At 50.4% G+C, this 16280-nt stretch overlaps 1 protein-coding gene across 3 annotated transcripts in view; it reads left to right on the plus strand.

Moving 5' to 3' along the window:
• Positions 1-16280, plus strand: part of Nfatc1 (nuclear factor of activated T cells 1) — a 110469-nt gene that overhangs the window by 17946 nt on the left and 76243 nt on the right. For all 3 annotated transcript variants that reach the window (XM_057788747.1, XM_057788749.1, XM_057788748.1), the window contains exon 3: positions 12244-12403. In XM_057788747.1, the coding sequence (XP_057644730.1) occupies positions 12244-12403 (160 nt within the window). The remainder of the gene's footprint in view (positions 1-12243; positions 12404-16280) is intronic.

The following is a 16280-nucleotide window of genomic DNA, read 5'->3' on the forward strand; positions in this document are numbered from 1 at the left end:
GTTGCTGTGGAAAATGGCACAGTCGTGTGGTGACATGCTTGAGTCTCAGTGATAGCCGTGGCAGATACCTTCTATGCAGGCAGAGCCACCATTGTGTTGCTGCGGAGCCTGGGGAGGAGTGGGCCAGGGGTGGCAGTGTGCAACCAGGGCACTGGCACCTATTGAAGTGTGGGAAGAGCGCACCCCAGAGTGCCCGTGTCTGGAGATGCCAGTTCACATTAGCTTGTTCCTGGATGTGGTTTTCAGATTGTGGCTTTTAAGGAATTGTGTGAAGTGTATGTATGTACGTGTGTGTGTGTATGTGTGTATGTGTGTGTATGTGTGTGTGCATGTATGCACAAGCATGCCCGCATGTGCTCATGCACACACATGTGGAGATTATAAGTCAACTTTGGATGTCTTTTTTCTATTCTCTTTTTTTCTTTCTTTCTTTCTTTCTTTTTTTTTTTTTTTTTTTTTTGAGAAAGCACACGGACTCCGCTAGGCTGGTAGGCAGGTGAGCTTCAAGGATTCACTCACTTTCCCGCCCCCAGTGCTGTGGTTACAGATGTGTGCCACAGCTCCCAGCTTTACATGACTTTTCAGGCATGTTTACATAAACAGCAGGCACTTCACCGACATGCCACTACACAGCCACATGAAAAGACTTTTGGATTAACCTGAGGTACCTAAAGTTTAAATGGCTGTCCATCCATCCCATCCAGACTTCACAGCATACCTGTGCTGTGTGTCAGAGCTCGGGCCAGCTCTCCATAGAGGCATTTTCTTTCCTTCTAGGACAGGCTCATGGGACATGTCTTATTGTCCTAATGTCCTCAGCCAGTAAGATCTCTGGACTTGCCTATAAAAAGGCAAAATCACATGAGTAATTCAGATAAAAAGGAACTGGTTTGGGGCTGGTGGATGGCTTTTAACGGTGTCTGCGGCTTCAGTGGCATGTTTGCTGAGTTGGGTTGGATGCACGAGCCATTGCTTTCTGAAGAATAGCATTCCCAAGGGGTGGGGCAGGTTGGCAAACAGCTTTGATTCAGGGAAGCCGGCTTGGTTCAGATGATAAGAAACGGGTGCTCCGTTCAAATCTGTTTATGTCAGCCGTTGTTTCTTTCAGGCTTTGGCTGTGATGTTGGATGCCTTGATGATACCAGTGGCTTTGATGCTATGCACAAGTGTTAGCTTCAAAAGGGCCAGCCAGTCCTCTTGCATTTAAGGTTATCGGAGTAGCTCAGAGTTTATCCTACGTGGGAATAAGATTAAATACGCCTGTAGATGTTCACAACAAATCCAGGTCTTGTCTTTCTCCACGCTTGCCCAACCACTCTCATCAGGGGATTTTCACTTCGGATAGCTGCTCTGTGGATCCAGGATCCTTGCAGCCCAGAGAGGACACAATGTCTGTGAAGATCGTTCTGGCTCCTGCTGGTCTTCGGGTCCTTGGTGGTGACAGCCCACCTCAGGGCTCTGGAGGCCAATTGGCCTCTTCGTGTCTCTGGCATCGGCCAAGAACATCCAGACTCTGGGCTCTGGGAGGCTCATTAGAGACATGATGATTGTGGATTCATTGCAAGCTAGAGTCTAGGAAGGCCCTGCCCTTCTTTAGAGCACAGAGGGGCAAATGAATTGGTGGCTACAGGGAGCAGAATCTCCCCAGTGAACTCGGCTGTGCTGTGGACTTAGTGGTGCTCACAACAGCTCCTTGGGAGATGGTTCTGTGACTAACCAAGCCGTTTACAGCCATTCCTAATACCCTGTCTATACAAGGCCTAGTCCCCTATCTATACAAATTTCAGTATCACACCAAAGGATTATCAGTACTCTGTCTATACGATTCCCAGTACTTTGCCATAGGATTCCCAGACTTATATCCAGTGACCAGTACTGTGTCCCTTGAGTGCCACTCTCTTCTGGGAAAAACCTAGTGCCATGTTATTTCCAAGCGGTTCTTACTGCATCCTGAGGGTAGCATCTTAGCTCTTGTTTTAGGACCACCCTCCTAGGTGCTAAGCGTGTTGACTCTCCTGCATCTCCCCCTAGCTCTCATCAGTGTGCAGTGTTCAAAGTCAGGTATTGAGTGAAACTGGGAAAAGTCAGTGACCAGCATTGGGAGCTCACAGAGACTGCCTTCCCCTGTGCTTGTGAGAGCATTGTAGCGTCTCCACCCAGCAGAGCCAGACTCCTCTAGTGAGTGACACACACAGACAAGACATCCAGGCAGAGGCTGGAAAAGGGCGAGGCTGCCACAGGTTGTGGGTCCACGGACATGTACTTTGTGTTCTCAAGAGCTATCTGCTGTTTGTTCTTGGTTTTGGCGTTGGCCTTTGATTTCCCTGCCCCAGTTCCAGGAGAATGTCTCACCTGGTGGGGCGCCACACCCATCTTCTTTCTATGCTACAAAGATCCTGGATGTCTCTGGGGACTTGGAGAAGAAGGAGGGAGGGCTGGTTTGAGACTGGGAAGAAGTCTCTGTCACCCCATCCATATCTTAGGAGGCTTTGCAGATAAAGAGGCACTGGACCATGTCAGGTCCCCACACAGCCACCTCATCACTGACAAAAGCCCAAGGAGGTCTCTTGTTAATGTGTCCAGATGATAACTGATAAAGCCGGGACAGGCGTTCAGGATGAGCTGATCCCAAAGCCTGCATCCCAAATGCTACCTCTGTGATGTCCTCAACTCTTAAGTTGTTCCATGGGGTCAGCCCTCACATGAGCCCTATGTAATACCAGGAGGGCATAGGGCTCCAGAGCAGGGCTGTACCCAGGCCTCCTTGGGGAGAGCCAGAGCCCAAGAACTCACTGGTCCTAGAGAATGGGGCTGCCTTCTAGAACCTTTGGGGTTATAGGCAGAGCACTTAAGACCTGGGAGCTGTGTATGGAATTCTCTGTCCACTCCTGCTGTGCCTCTGTAGTGGGTGCCTGAGATGTTGGGTTCTTGTTTCTGGTGTCAGTTCACAGTTTGATACTTGGAGGATGGGCCTTGCTTCATTTACTTCTGCCTGGACAGTTAGCCTGCTGTTTCAGCTAGGATGTTCAAGAAGGCTGTGAACGCGAAGCTCCATCAGTATAGGGGATGTTGGCCTTTGGTTTCCTCTGAGCGTTTTGTGAGGAAAGGGAACTCACACACTTCCACGTTCCAGGGGAAAATAAGATGACATCAATCTTTGAGGATTGGAGCTCAGGCTCCCCTGGTTGTCCTGGAACTTGCTTTGTAGGCCAAGCTGGTCTCGAACTCACAGAGACCCACTTGCTTCTGCCTCCCAAGTGCTGGGATTAGAGGAGTGCACCACCACCACCCGGCTGAGCTGAGGATTTTTAAATGCAAACCGCCTAGACCTTAGTTGTTACCGGTCTCAGATAATCAAACTGCAGCTTCATGTCCTCAGGAGGGAAAAGAGGCTGTACCTGGTCTTGGTTGTCTCCAGTCAGGTCTGGGGGTGTTTTGGCTTGGAAGCTTTCACCAGTCTCGAATTTTAAGAATCTGCCAAACTGCTAAAACCCCAACTGGGAGGGAGTGTCCAAGGCCACATGCCTCCGTCAGCAATCACTGACGAAGCGGTCAAATTTCTGCTCACGGCCTTCCATCTGAGAAAAGTTGCAGGGAGTCATTGCTAGTTAGAGTTGGGGCTGCCTGTAGAGCATGCCTGCCTCAGGAGGAAACCCAGGTGGGAAATAATTGCTCACTTCTAATATACAACTGTTAGCTGCAAGACAGTAGGGCTGTGTGTGTGTGTGTGTGTTTTGGTATGTGTGTATATGTGAGTATATGTGTGTGGTGTGAGTGTGTCTGTGTGTGAGAGACAGACAGACAGACAGACAGACACACACACACACACACAGAGAGCCTGGAGGACATTCTCAGGTATCATTTCCTCAGGCTCCAGCCACCACTAGTTTTTTTTTTTTTTTCTTTTCTTTCTTGTTTTTTTCTTTTTTTTAGAGAGAGGGGATCTCTTACTGTCCCGGAACTTGCCAAGTAGGCTAGGCTAGCTGGCCCTGGAGCCCAGGGATCCACCTGTCTTCCCTTCATAGCCAGCACCTGGCTTCCCTGCATCCCCTGAGATGGGTGCATCTGACTTCCCCCCATACCCCAAGAATATGGGTTCTGGGGATTAAGCTCGGGTCCTGAGCTTGCAGGACACACATCTGACTGACGACAATCCCCACAGTTTGTCTTTTTGTAATCTACTCGGAAGTCTCTCCCAGTGGCAGGAGTGTGATGTGTTGGGACCTATGCAGCCTAGTCTTAAAGACCTTTGCCAGGGCAAGCGCCTGTAAGGCAAAGGAGGACTTAGCTACTACGGAAGCTTAGGCATGGCATGTGGACACTGCCCACCACGCCTGGCCAGCATTGCAGATGCAAGGGTTCCAGCCCCATCGGAAGGTTTCCCTTGGGACATGATGGTCATATGCACATAGTCTTCAGATGCAAACACTGCCGGGAAGTTTGGCACAGGAGTGGTCATGCACCTTTGCCCCTGCCATGGGCAACCCTGCACAGGTTGGCACCCAGCTCTGCCCCTGGTATATGGGCTACTGCTTCCAGAAGAGCCACTCAGGTCACCAAGATGCAGACTTCAAAACCCCTGAAAATACTTAGCTCACCCAGCAGGCAAATGTGGCAGTATGTGCCTAAAGCCCCAGGCAGTAACTTCCTATGATAACCTTGTTTTTGCTGGAACCAGGACTGGAGAAGGAAGGAGGCCTGGGCAGCCAATGACACTAATGGTCTAGAATCTCTAAGCTAGGCACAAATCTGTGACACCTTAGTGGGTGTCTGACTATAGGTGCTGATTCTACAGGAGACAGAAGCCCTGTGGCATGGCGAGGTTCTCTGACCTTGGGCCAAGGTGCCCAGCCTGTTTCCTGTCTCCTGATGATTGAGGGATGTCTGTGGATGCTCTGTGGGTTGGCACGAACTTAACCAACTTTCAGAACTTGACCAGCAACCGTTTTGGTATCACTTGGACACCAAGTTGTAGGAACTCACAGAAGCGCCGTGTGACTTGCTTATCCTTCAGCCTCTACTCCCTCGTGCTGTGTTCACGATATTGTGTTTGTTTTGATTTTCATTTTTTAGTAAATAACTCATGGCAGGTGTGGCCTAAAGCATTCTCATTATTAAAACATCAGGGATGTGTGCGCGGATCAGCGGCAGCTGCTAGGAGTTGTTTGGTGGCTAGAGAGAGGCACGGTGTGGAATAGGAAGGGGGGTGCACAGGAGAAATGCCGGGTATGCAGAAGTTGGGCCTGCCTCAGGGCGGAGAGAGCAGGAAAGGGCACACAGTTCCTTTCCCACAGAAATCCTCCTGGGAAGTGTTCTCCAACTGTCCTTCCTCCTTTCTTTGTTCTTTGTTTTCCAGTTGGAAGCAGGTGGGCAGGGCAGAGACCCAGAAGCTCTGGTCTCACCGTGCCGGGCTCATGAGTTCTGCCCTCCACTCACCCGGGTGCCAGGTGGTAAGAGTTATCTGGACAATGATGGGATACCAAGCCCTGGAGGGCAATTCTCGAGCTTTGGATACACAGGAGGAGGCTCCTGGGATGTCCTTGGGTCAGGGAGGTCTGGGAGTGAAGGGCAGAGTGTCCAAAGAACTGGAAGAAGTGTTTCCTTGGAGACACTCCACACCCTCATTGATGAGCTCTCAGAAAGCAGCCAATGTATAAAGTCGGTTAATCTGCAGTTCTAATACACACATGTAGGCCTGGATGAACATACACTTGATTGCGTATACACGTGTGCCTACTGTCTGTTTCCTGGAAGTTGCAGATTTGTGACTTTGACTTGGTCTCCTGAGCCAGGCATGTCCTTTGCTTTCCGTTACAGGGGCTGCCTGCCCACCGGGCTCTGTTCCCCTCCTAGGCAGGAGTCCCTGCCCCACACCCCACTACTGGAGCAGCACAGGGGTAGAATGGGTAGGGCACCGAATGCGTGGAACACACACTCTGGGTTATTGCTTTTAGGCTGTGTTAGGTCCTAGAGCACAGGGAGAACTTTGCAACACACAGCCGTCGTGGTAGAGGCTAGACCACAGATGGTGGAGCCAGGCAGAGGGCAACTTCTTTATCCTGAGTCCAGCTCTAGGCAGGAAACTTGGGGATCAGGTCATTTTCCTTCCCTATTCCTGCTTACACCTGGGGTTGAGGACAACACTGAGGACCTGTCTCCCACTTGGATGTAGAAAGGAGTCACTTTTTAGTGGCATGCCCAGGATACTAGTCCAATAGACAAGAATGTCTGGACACTAGTCTCCAGCAAGGACAGTGGTGTTCTGGAGCCCTTAGAATATGCCAAGCTGTCCTAGTTAATAAGGTCTTGCTTGTACCTTTACCCTTACCAACTCAAAAGGAAACATTTTTGCTAAGGCTCTGACTGTTGAGTCCCCAGGTCCCTGAGGCCCTCCCAGCTTGTCTGAGAAAGGCAGGAGCTCAGGAACCAGGGCTAGGCAGCTGGAAATCCTGTCAGAGGTGACCCTCGTGTTTAGGTGGAGTGAAGAAGGCATAACCCACACACCTGCTCCCCATCTGACCATCTTGAGGCTGTCCATCTTGTCTGAGGTGGCCATTGGTCCTCTTCTGTCCAGGCACCAGGTCAGTCTCTAGGAAGGCCAGCCCCACTTGGGTGAGGCAAGCTTTCCCAAGCCAAGAGTCCTATGGTCAGGGGCCATGGCCCAGATGTGCCCTCTGGACAGTGTTGCTGGGTGGTCTTGGCTTGGCCTTGGATGGATGGACAGATGGAGCCCTTGAGGCCCAACCTTTACAGAACCAGCCAAGAAGTGCACTGATTGACTTCAGCAACCATTTCTCCTCCTGTCTGCCTCCTTCCCTCTCTCTCTCCACCCCTCCATCCCCGTTCTATCCTCCCCTCTCTCCCCATTCCTTTCCTTCCTGCTTTCCCTCTTTCTTTTTTCTTAATTAAAGGAAGGCCTTTGTCTGCTGCCCAAGACAATGTGTTATAAAGCTGAAGTTTTAATTTGCTTCGATTTTCTTTCATGTGGGCAGACTTTGGCTTAGATTAGGCTCAGAATAGAGTCATGGATTTTAGGATGATGGAAGCACAGATAGCCCTATAAGACATGTACACATAGCGCTTTTATCTATGGAAGTTTTACAGTCGAAAGGATTTTACCTAAACTAAGCAAAACCGTGCCCCCCACAGGGTTCTGATTCCCAGGAATGACTCTGAAGCTCCTTTGCTGTTGTACCTGTATCTGGGATGACTTTCCATGGAAACTGATGAATGCAGCGCAGCACGAGGAGCTGAGTTGAGCTCTCAGATGACACAGAAAGCCGGAAGTGGCGTGAGGCTGGACTCTCAGCACTCCTAGCAAACTGGGAGGCAGAGACTGGCTTCTCTTTAGAAGGTCGTGGGCTGCCGTATGCAGCAGGGAACCACCGGCGAGACCCGGTCTTAAGTAAGGTGAAGTCGATGACCAACACCTTAGGCTGTCCTCACACATGAACATATACACATACGAGCCAAACTGGGCTCATTACTGTGTAATCTTTTTTCCTATTTGTTCTTTTTTTCTGTTTTTCCAAAACTGGGTTTCTTTGTGAAGCCCTGACTGTCCTAGAACTCACTTGGTAGATTAGGCTAGCCTCAAACTCGGAGCTCCTCCTGCCTCTGCCTCCCATGTGCTGGGATTATAGATTTGTGTCACCACAACCCAGCTGCCATTACTGTGTAATTAAAAAAATACATAAAAAGAATCACTTATCATGTAACTTAGTCTGCCATGGTGATTGTTTTCAGCTCCAGCTCTCCAAATCTGCCCCTCACAAGTTTCAAGTCTTTTGCTTTCCAGTGTAAGGCATTTTAGGTCTGGAGCCCCAGCATGGAGGGTCCTGGCTCTTGTCCTTCACCTCTGCCATGCTCGTCCTGTCCTCTGAACATCCCTGGGCTTCTCAGAGCTCCATCTGTAGGTGTTTTAATGTGCACAAGACAGGAATCCAACCTTCAAAACTGACTGTGACACCATTGACACACCTTGGAACCTCATATAGCATGAGCCCCATCTCAGGCCAGGGTTCGCAGCTCCCACATCTGGAATTTCCTTAGCAGTTGTTGGGCTCGGGTTTGGGGTTTGGGGTGGATCCTTCTTCAGTCAGCGATTCCCTCCCTCGCAGCTACACATTTTGTTTTCCTCCCCTTTTTCTTCCTGGCAGAAATTGTTCCGGACATTCACACCCCCACACGGATCTCGCTGAAGGTGTCACTTAGGGCCCTCTGGATTTGGATTCTATGGTAGCCCCATGGCCTTTGCATGTGGGGGCAGATGCCTATGTCCGTCCGTGGTAGCCCAGGTATCCAGTGACTGCTTTAACCCACTTGTCCTTTCTACTGCCTCCCACACAAGGTAGCTGTGAGGCCATGCCCTGCCCCCCTCAGAGGTCGCTTAGGAGTTTGAAAGGGAGAGGAAATTGCGTGACACTCTGAGTCGTTAGGGGTCATCTACCCAACCTTGGCTTTGAGCTCTGGTGTGAGTAACACCTTTGCTTTCTGAGGGTCCTCCTGTGTTCCCTGGGACCTTGTGTCGGGAGAAATGCAAAAGACAGAACTCAGAACAAGCACAAAGCAAAGCTCTGTCTTGGAAAACTGTTGCAAATGGACCTCTGTGGCCCACAGGTGCCTGCTGATACTTGGATGAGGTTCATGTTGGCTCCAGTCAAGGGCTGTGGTGCTTACATGACAAGCTTCGGAGCTGGGATTTGAGAGAGACCTGTGTGTCCCTGAGCAGCCTAGCTGAGCTGGATGAGGCATGGATGAGGTTGTGCAGAGGGGAAGTGATACTGGCAACCCCCAGTGGCCAACTGGAGAGCTGAGCGCCCCAGAGAACCTCATGGTCCCTATGCTTCAGCCTCAGATGCTGGGCGATGGTGGAGCTGGGGATTGTGGGTCTCGTGTAGACAGGAATCAGAGAATGTGAGCCCCCTTTGGCCTCAGGTCTGTGATCTCATGAGGAGTTGGTCTCTGTGTTGTGACCTGTGTGCCAACAGCATTTTCATGCTTCCTGTCAGTGGGAGGCGGAGCCCTTTCTCATGGGAACAGTGATTCAAAACAGGAGAGCTGGTGGCTTCTCCCTGCACTACGCCCACATACCAAGCACTGTGGAAGGTCTGACTTGCCCGTTATCAGGGGAAGCTGCCCATCATTCCCACGCAGCCTATCCCTCCCTCTTCCCCCCGCCCCCCAGCATAGAGGCTACATTAGCCGTGGTCCCTTCAGCTTCTACAGCTGGAGGCCATACAGCTGTGTGACCCAGGACCCTCAGGACCCCAGAATCAGGAAAAAGCTACACAAAAAAAATTCTTACAAGAATTCAAGAAAAAAAATCTAAATTTGTTCAAAACCACTGACTACTTGCTTTGAGCAGGCTAAGAGGAGCAATGGGTGCTTGATGTGCCTGTGGGAGGAGGGCAAGCTCCAGATCTCTAAGTCTAGCATACTGTAGATAACAACATGGCCTGACCACAGGCTGCTCACCTCCAATCTGCCTGTTTGATTCTGTAATGTGTTTCTTTTAATTATCACTACATATTTATTTCATTATTTATTTTGTGAGTGTGTCACAGTGCACACGTGGAGGACAGAGGACAACTTGCAAGAGGGCATTCTCTTCTTCCACCACGTGGGTCCCGGGGACCAAACTCGGGTCTTCAGATGTGGTAGCAGGTGCCCTTAGCTACTTCGGTGCTTGGTTTGATTTTTGAAAGATTTCTTTTATTGCTTTTAAGTGTGTGTGTGTGTGTGCTTGTGCGTGTGCATATGAATATTCACGCCTGCAGAGACTAGAGTTGGCTATGAGCAGTCTGACACAGAAGCTGGAAGTAAATCTCGGATCCTTTGCAAGAGCAGCCACTACTCTAAACCACTGGGCCGTCTCTCCAGCCCTGGGACCGTGTCTCAGGGTGTCTGTCATGTGGAGTGAGCAAGGCCTGACATTCCCTCTGTGGCATTCTGAGACTTTCCAGCACAGATGACAGTTTTAGACAGAGACGGTCCAGACACATGCTAACTGACGAGGGGTGAGTTGCAGAGTCATGGCCAGCCTCTGTTGGGGTGGCAGCTGAGCCCTGGAAAGTGTCGCGAGGTCCCAGAAGATCTTCAGGAAGACACAGGACCGAACTTCAGCAGGTGGTGAGGGGCTAGGCAGTCCCAGCTTTCCCAGCTTTGCTTCAGGGAGAGCAGAGCATCGCTTTCTCGCAGATGTGTGCTTTACCACACCCACTGCCTTCTGCTCTGAATTCAGGGCTGTGTGGAGGGGCAAACAGCAGCACATGAAGCCAGTCTGGGGGACAGTTTTGAAAGTGAGTAAAATATGTTAGGTTAATGTTACGACAAGTTGGGGCTGAGGTAGGAGGCTCCCTCATATCTCAGGGGAGTGTGAGACTAATACCTCAGGAACCCCAAAATGCTGACCCTGCATTTAGGATGGGGCAAATATTAATCCCTGATTTAGTTATGTGGACATCAAGTCAATGGCATTTATACTAGCTATGGACTAGGTAGTAATCAAAGTCCAGCTATAAAGAAATATTTGTGTAATAAAATGTGGTGTGGTGATTAAACCGCTTTTTACCATTACAGTAAGATGCTCAAAAATTGGTTCCTTTTTTTTAAAGGTTGGGATACCAAATTCTATGTTTTATGTAAAATTCATGCATCTCCACTCCCATTTATTTAGACGGTATCTTTGGATCACCGGTGTAGGTTTTAAACTATGCAGGGAACTTCAAATGACTTCATTTGTAGAAGTCGAGGGCTCTTAGGGCCCTCCCTGGCCCGCTGTTCCCTGGGTTGCTTTGAGTGTGACTTCCAAAAGGCGTGGAACTGAATTCACCGGGTGCACAAAATTTTGGGTCAGTCCTGGGCACTCATCTTCAGCAGGCAGTCACAGCCCCTATGTCTGATGTCAGAGACCACCCCAGGGGCAGCAGAACCATGGCAGTGCCCTGAAGTTTGGACCCCAGGAGGGCGGCAGTGGGCAAATGGTATTCAATCATTTCCTCCTCCAGCCCTGACCCCAGCTCTGATCCGAGGTGCAGTCCTGTGGGGTTGGAGAGATGTCCTATTTGTGGTGGGCATTTCTACCCAGAGCTGACAGTCTTAAACATGTAAGTCATTCTACATCCTGCCCCTTCCCACAATTTTTGTCTGTCACACTCTTTTTAAGAGTTTCCTAGGGGTTGAAACTAGTTCTTTTCATTGTGAAGCTTTCGATGTTTTGTTTCTGTTCACGGCAGAGCAACTCAAATGTACGTATAAGAAATACGACAGAGAGCCACAGGTGTGGGCTGCTTCGCAGTTGCCTCCCACACCACACCTGGGTACCCACGCTGCCTCTGGCTTTGAGGACTGTGACCCCACAGCCCTGGAAACACATCCCCTCCTGGAAGCAGGAGGCTGCTCCGCTCCCATGGGGTGCCTTCCCCAGGATGCGGGCCTCCCTCCCGGGCCGAGCCCTCTGCTCTGTGGCTCTTCCTTCCGCCTGACAGCTTCTGGAAACGGGGTGTGTGACATACACAGGAAACGGCCCTGACAGGCGTAGTGTGAGCTGCCGGGTGCATGGCAGCACTTCTACCTCTGCTCTGACGCCGCAGCGGGCCGAGCTCCGCCACCAGCCAGCATTTATCTGTGCTAGGCTAATGCAGCCCTTCAGGACTGTGGGTTTATGAGTCAAATTCCTGCAGGGATGACCCGGCTTGTACCTGCATAGTAACAAACACAGGTGCATCTTGTTAGAATTGGAACGGAAACAGGGGACATGGCAGTCTGGAGGAGGGAGTGGGCCCAGGAGTTCCTTCTTTCTCTTGGGTCTGCTGTAACTTAGCATTGTAGGGTAAGTTATTCCTAGAGCCCCATTTGGTCAAGGGTGCCTCTCAGGGCTTCCCCTAGAGGAAGGTGTCCTTTACTGTTCCTTGCAAAGGGTATTCAGAAGCCTGTATCCCACTGGTGGCTCTGCTAGCTACGAGCTGGCTATCTGTACCTCTTCATTGCTCTGGGTAGTAAGTTTGGTTAGCATCTTAAAGACTGGCTGGTTTCTTTTATTCGTGAAGCACTGGCAAGCTGTGACCACACATGAAGACATGGTCACCGTGGCCATACGGAGACTTTCCTTTGCCATCAGGATGCTAAGGGTGTTGTGTCTGTCAGCGGTGAGCGCTGTCCCACTGCCGGTGCCTCGGGGACAGCGTGGGCGACTGTGTCTTGGTGTCTACCTGCACTGAAAGCTCCTCTGTTCCTTTGCAGCCCATCTTTACCCGCCCTTGACTGGCAGCTGCCATCCCACTCCGGTCCATATGAGCTTCGGATCGAGGTGCAGCCCAAGTCCCACCACAGGGCTCACTATGAGACAGAAGGCAGCCGGGGGGCTGTGAAGGCCTCAGCTGGAGGACACCCCGTCGTGCAGGTATGGCGTCTGCTGTGACCAGCCAATAGCCCATGCCTTGGCATTTGTCAGTCGAAAACTGTTTTTGGATCCACAGCTAGGGACTTCCCTCAAACTTTAAACACAATCACCTCAGAGCTAGTTAGACATGCGCTATGTAATGTACCCCATTTTCTTCTGAGTAGGGATGTTCCTCATCTTCTGTATGGTTATGCCCCAGTGAAAATGCCAGAAGTCAAGATATATGCGCTATACCTGTGTCTTCTCACAGGCACAGCGTAGGCAGAATGTCAGCCACTCCTCTCGTCACAGAGAGGCTGGCTGAGTAAAATACGAAAAATTCAAAGTGTAATTTTTCTGAATGGGCATCACTTTCATACTAACCTAAAGTTAAAGGGAAGAAGATAAGTGGAACCACGGTGAGTCAGGCGCTGACGTGGGTACCATACAGTACTTTTCGTGACGTCTGTAATGGTTTAAAGGCTCACCCCAAACTGACTTACTCGCAGGCCTGGTTCCATTGCATCAACCGTTCTGCAACCCTATGTGTCCCTTTCCGAACTCTCTGCCCCTGGAGCAAATGCAGACTCTCCACCCACACCACAGACAGGGAATCAGTGGTCAGCCTATGCTTGTGCACCTGCCTGGAGGTGTCAGGGGTAAGGTCTGAGGGAGCAGGTAATGAGATGGCGTGCCAAGGGGAAGATGGCTGAGACGGGCACAGTCACACCCTTGGGACTTTGGAGAAGGAAATATACTCAGAGGGCAGATTCAATGCTCACCCCTGCTGGCCAGGAGGCACACTGGAAACGAGGAGGTTCGAGAGCATCACAGATCTAGCTTGCCCCTGCTCCGCCTGCACATCAGTGTGACATCCCAAGGGGCCGTACGAGGTTGTCCTTGCTTCCTTGTGTCACACCTGTTACCTTGTGAGCTTTAGACCCCCCAGACATTACTGTTTTAAGTGGCACAGAGAAGTGCTTGTTTCTCTGGCTGGCTCTGGTCACATGGTGTTATAGAGAGCTCTCTCCCCCAATACCCCAACATCATAAACCCGGGTGCCCAACCCTATTATTTCAGGACTGATGCAGACTGGAAGGGGGACTCGGCAGGGAACCATGTACTTTTATTTTATTCCATTTAGGTAAATAAAAAGCTGGCCAAGGCAGGAGGCCATGGAGACAAATGGCTGTTTGCCAACGCAGCAATCAGCCCCATGGCATGAGCCAGGCGAGGTGCAGAAATGAGGCACTTTAGCAGGGCTTGTGGGTGATATTAAGGTGATATTTGTGGCCCGTGTGCCTGATGCCAATTAATACCCACTTTGTTAGCGGCTTGATGTGATAAAATGCGGGAGAGACGTCAGCACTCAGCAGCCAACTTGACATTTTAAGTTTCTACCTCTTCCCAGGTGGAAGCCAGGTAGAGCGGGCCCTCAGCTGTGCAGGGTAACTACAGGTATTTACCGCTCCTTTCCTGCCGTGGTCGGCACTGAATGGAAGTGCATTATTGCTGAATGGAACAGGTTTTAATAAGAGAGGGCGTAAGCCCGTTAAAGGAAGGCAGGAAAGTTAGCGGAGAGATAATGGCCAGCCTCCTCCACTTACTTGGATCATATAGGCAAGGGGTGCTGGGCAAGAGCCAGGGGGTGGAAATACTGTGCCTTCCGCAGAAAGATGAAGCCATGGACGCGAGTCTGTGCCTTTCGGGGTTTCGTTGTTGGTGGTTGTAAGACAAAGTCGTTTTGGGGAGACAAAGCCAGGAGGAGTGTGGGGAACCCTTGTGTTTGGGTGGGGGGAGTTTGCTGTCTGCCAGCCTCTGATACTCGCTGACTGTGTGTCAGGTGCCTAGGGGACCTGCAGTCCCTGGAGAGCGGCACAGGGCAACGTTTATGAACCAGTGCAAATAATATCCAGGAAATGGAGGCATTTCTGAGGAATGGTGAAATTTAAAACGGCGTTTAAGAAGCACCCTCTGAATTATTTAAAGTGGTATTAAGGGAAGGTGGCAAAACCAGGTCAGGCCGGTGCTGCTTCCACCAAACAGCTACCCTCTTCCCCAACAGTGTTGATAGGCAGAGAAAAACAATCCCTAACCAAAAATGCCAAGTTCTGTGGCATGTCTCATGGTGAGAAATGAGGAACCCAAAGAGTTTCCTGGAATATTCTTACAAAGTAAGCTCACGCCTATGCCAGTGTGAGGTAAACAGCTAAAAAGAGAGGGCATTTTAGGGGGTTTGTTTTCTTTTTTCTTTTTTTTTTTTTTGGTTGGTGGACCACAAATTAGATAAAAATAGAATTTGCACATAATTATGAAACACGCAAAAATAGAAAATTCTCTTGGTTGCCATGAAAGCGCCGTAACCACAAAGTTCTACCCCGAGCTTCTGGGTTCTTTTGACACACCCTTTAGTGCCATCAGCTCTGTGCCTAACCTTTTAGCTCTCAGAGGTGGGTACATTGCACAGTAGTCTGGGTGAGGCCACGGGCCCACCCACATGTCCGGTATGCAGCCACTGCACGGGCCACTGTGTGGCCGGTGGTATTTGTTGTGCTCCTAACTGTTCCTCCATCTCACACATGAGCCCCTAGAAGCTCCCTTTGATCCAGCCTTGTCTCTGTAGTGGATCCAGCATCCTGTTTTCCTCTGTGTCTCAAGAAGTTGTCCATAAAGACAGCAGCAATCTTCAGAATGGGAGACCCTGGTGGTACCCAAGAGGAAAAGGGTGAAAGGGAGGAAGATGTGCCCTTAGAGCCGGGGTCCAGAAAGAGCTCAGGTCAGTGACCTCTTCCTTGTATGTATTGTCCAGGACCATATGGACCAGACCTGGACATATTGGGAGAGTCAAGGGCATGCATTTCAGAAAAGAAAGGGGCAGCTGCATCTGGCCTAGCTGTGCTTTCAGTGAGGTCAGGACCTGTGAAGGTCCTGCCTGAACAACCAGCTGTCTGGTGGGAGGACTCTCCCTCTGACACAGACTTTCATTTTGAGCGGTGTTCTCTTCTCGGGGATCATTGTTTCCCACCAGGATGGTGTCGCTTCTGCTTCTGTTGTGCTAGGATCTAAGCATCCAAAATGGCCACAGGCTCCCACTAGCCGTTGCATTACCACAAGCTACCCAGTCTTCAAGAACATTGGCTTTATAATCTGACATTATCTAAAAAAAACAAAACCAAAACAAGACAAGACAAAAAAACAAAACATCATGCCAAATCGGAATGAGCAGCCACGAGTTACTCTGGACTCAAGGAGGGGCTGGTAAGGGCTTACCTTTAGACTGTCTTGGCAGATCCCAGGATCAGTTTGAGACCCACCTTGCAGTGTCTACATGGACACTGTGCAAAGTCTGTGGGGAATATCCTTGGTGACATGGTAGCTCCCCTTATGTCCCTCCAGTTCCACTGTCTTCCATTAGTTACCAAGACGGGGGCTCCCACATCTGTCTACAGTGTGCTGTGGTCTTGCTTCCAGTATCACACTGGAACCAGTGAGAAAAGGCCTAAACTTCCCTTGACTCTGAAATTTGCTTTGGTAGACCAGATGTCTCAATTACTCTGTCTAAGGTAGAGGCACCTGCCTCTCCAGCTCCCCACAGTATGACTTCAGTATTGAGCATCACCCCTATCCAGCAAGGACCCTCCTGAGCTTAAGCTGGCCTCTGGCTATCAGGTCTCTGTGTCTGTTGGGTCTTGGCCACTGCTGACAGAAGTGGCTGAGGACCCCAATTCTCCAGAAGTGAGGCAGGTAATGTCTAGGTTGTCCTAAAGTGAACTGTGGCCTTGTAGGCTCCTGTTTTTAGGGGCCCTGACTGCAGCGCATTGTGGGGTCTGAAGATCACCTCCCACCCTGGGGGTCACAACATCCAGCTCTGCTTACCAATCACCAAAATGACTTGCCT

Source organism: Chionomys nivalis, chromosome 14, assembly GCF_950005125.1.
Source record: "Chionomys nivalis chromosome 14, mChiNiv1.1, whole genome shotgun sequence".
Classification (NCBI taxonomy): Eukaryota; Metazoa; Chordata; class Mammalia; order Rodentia; family Cricetidae; genus Chionomys; species Chionomys nivalis.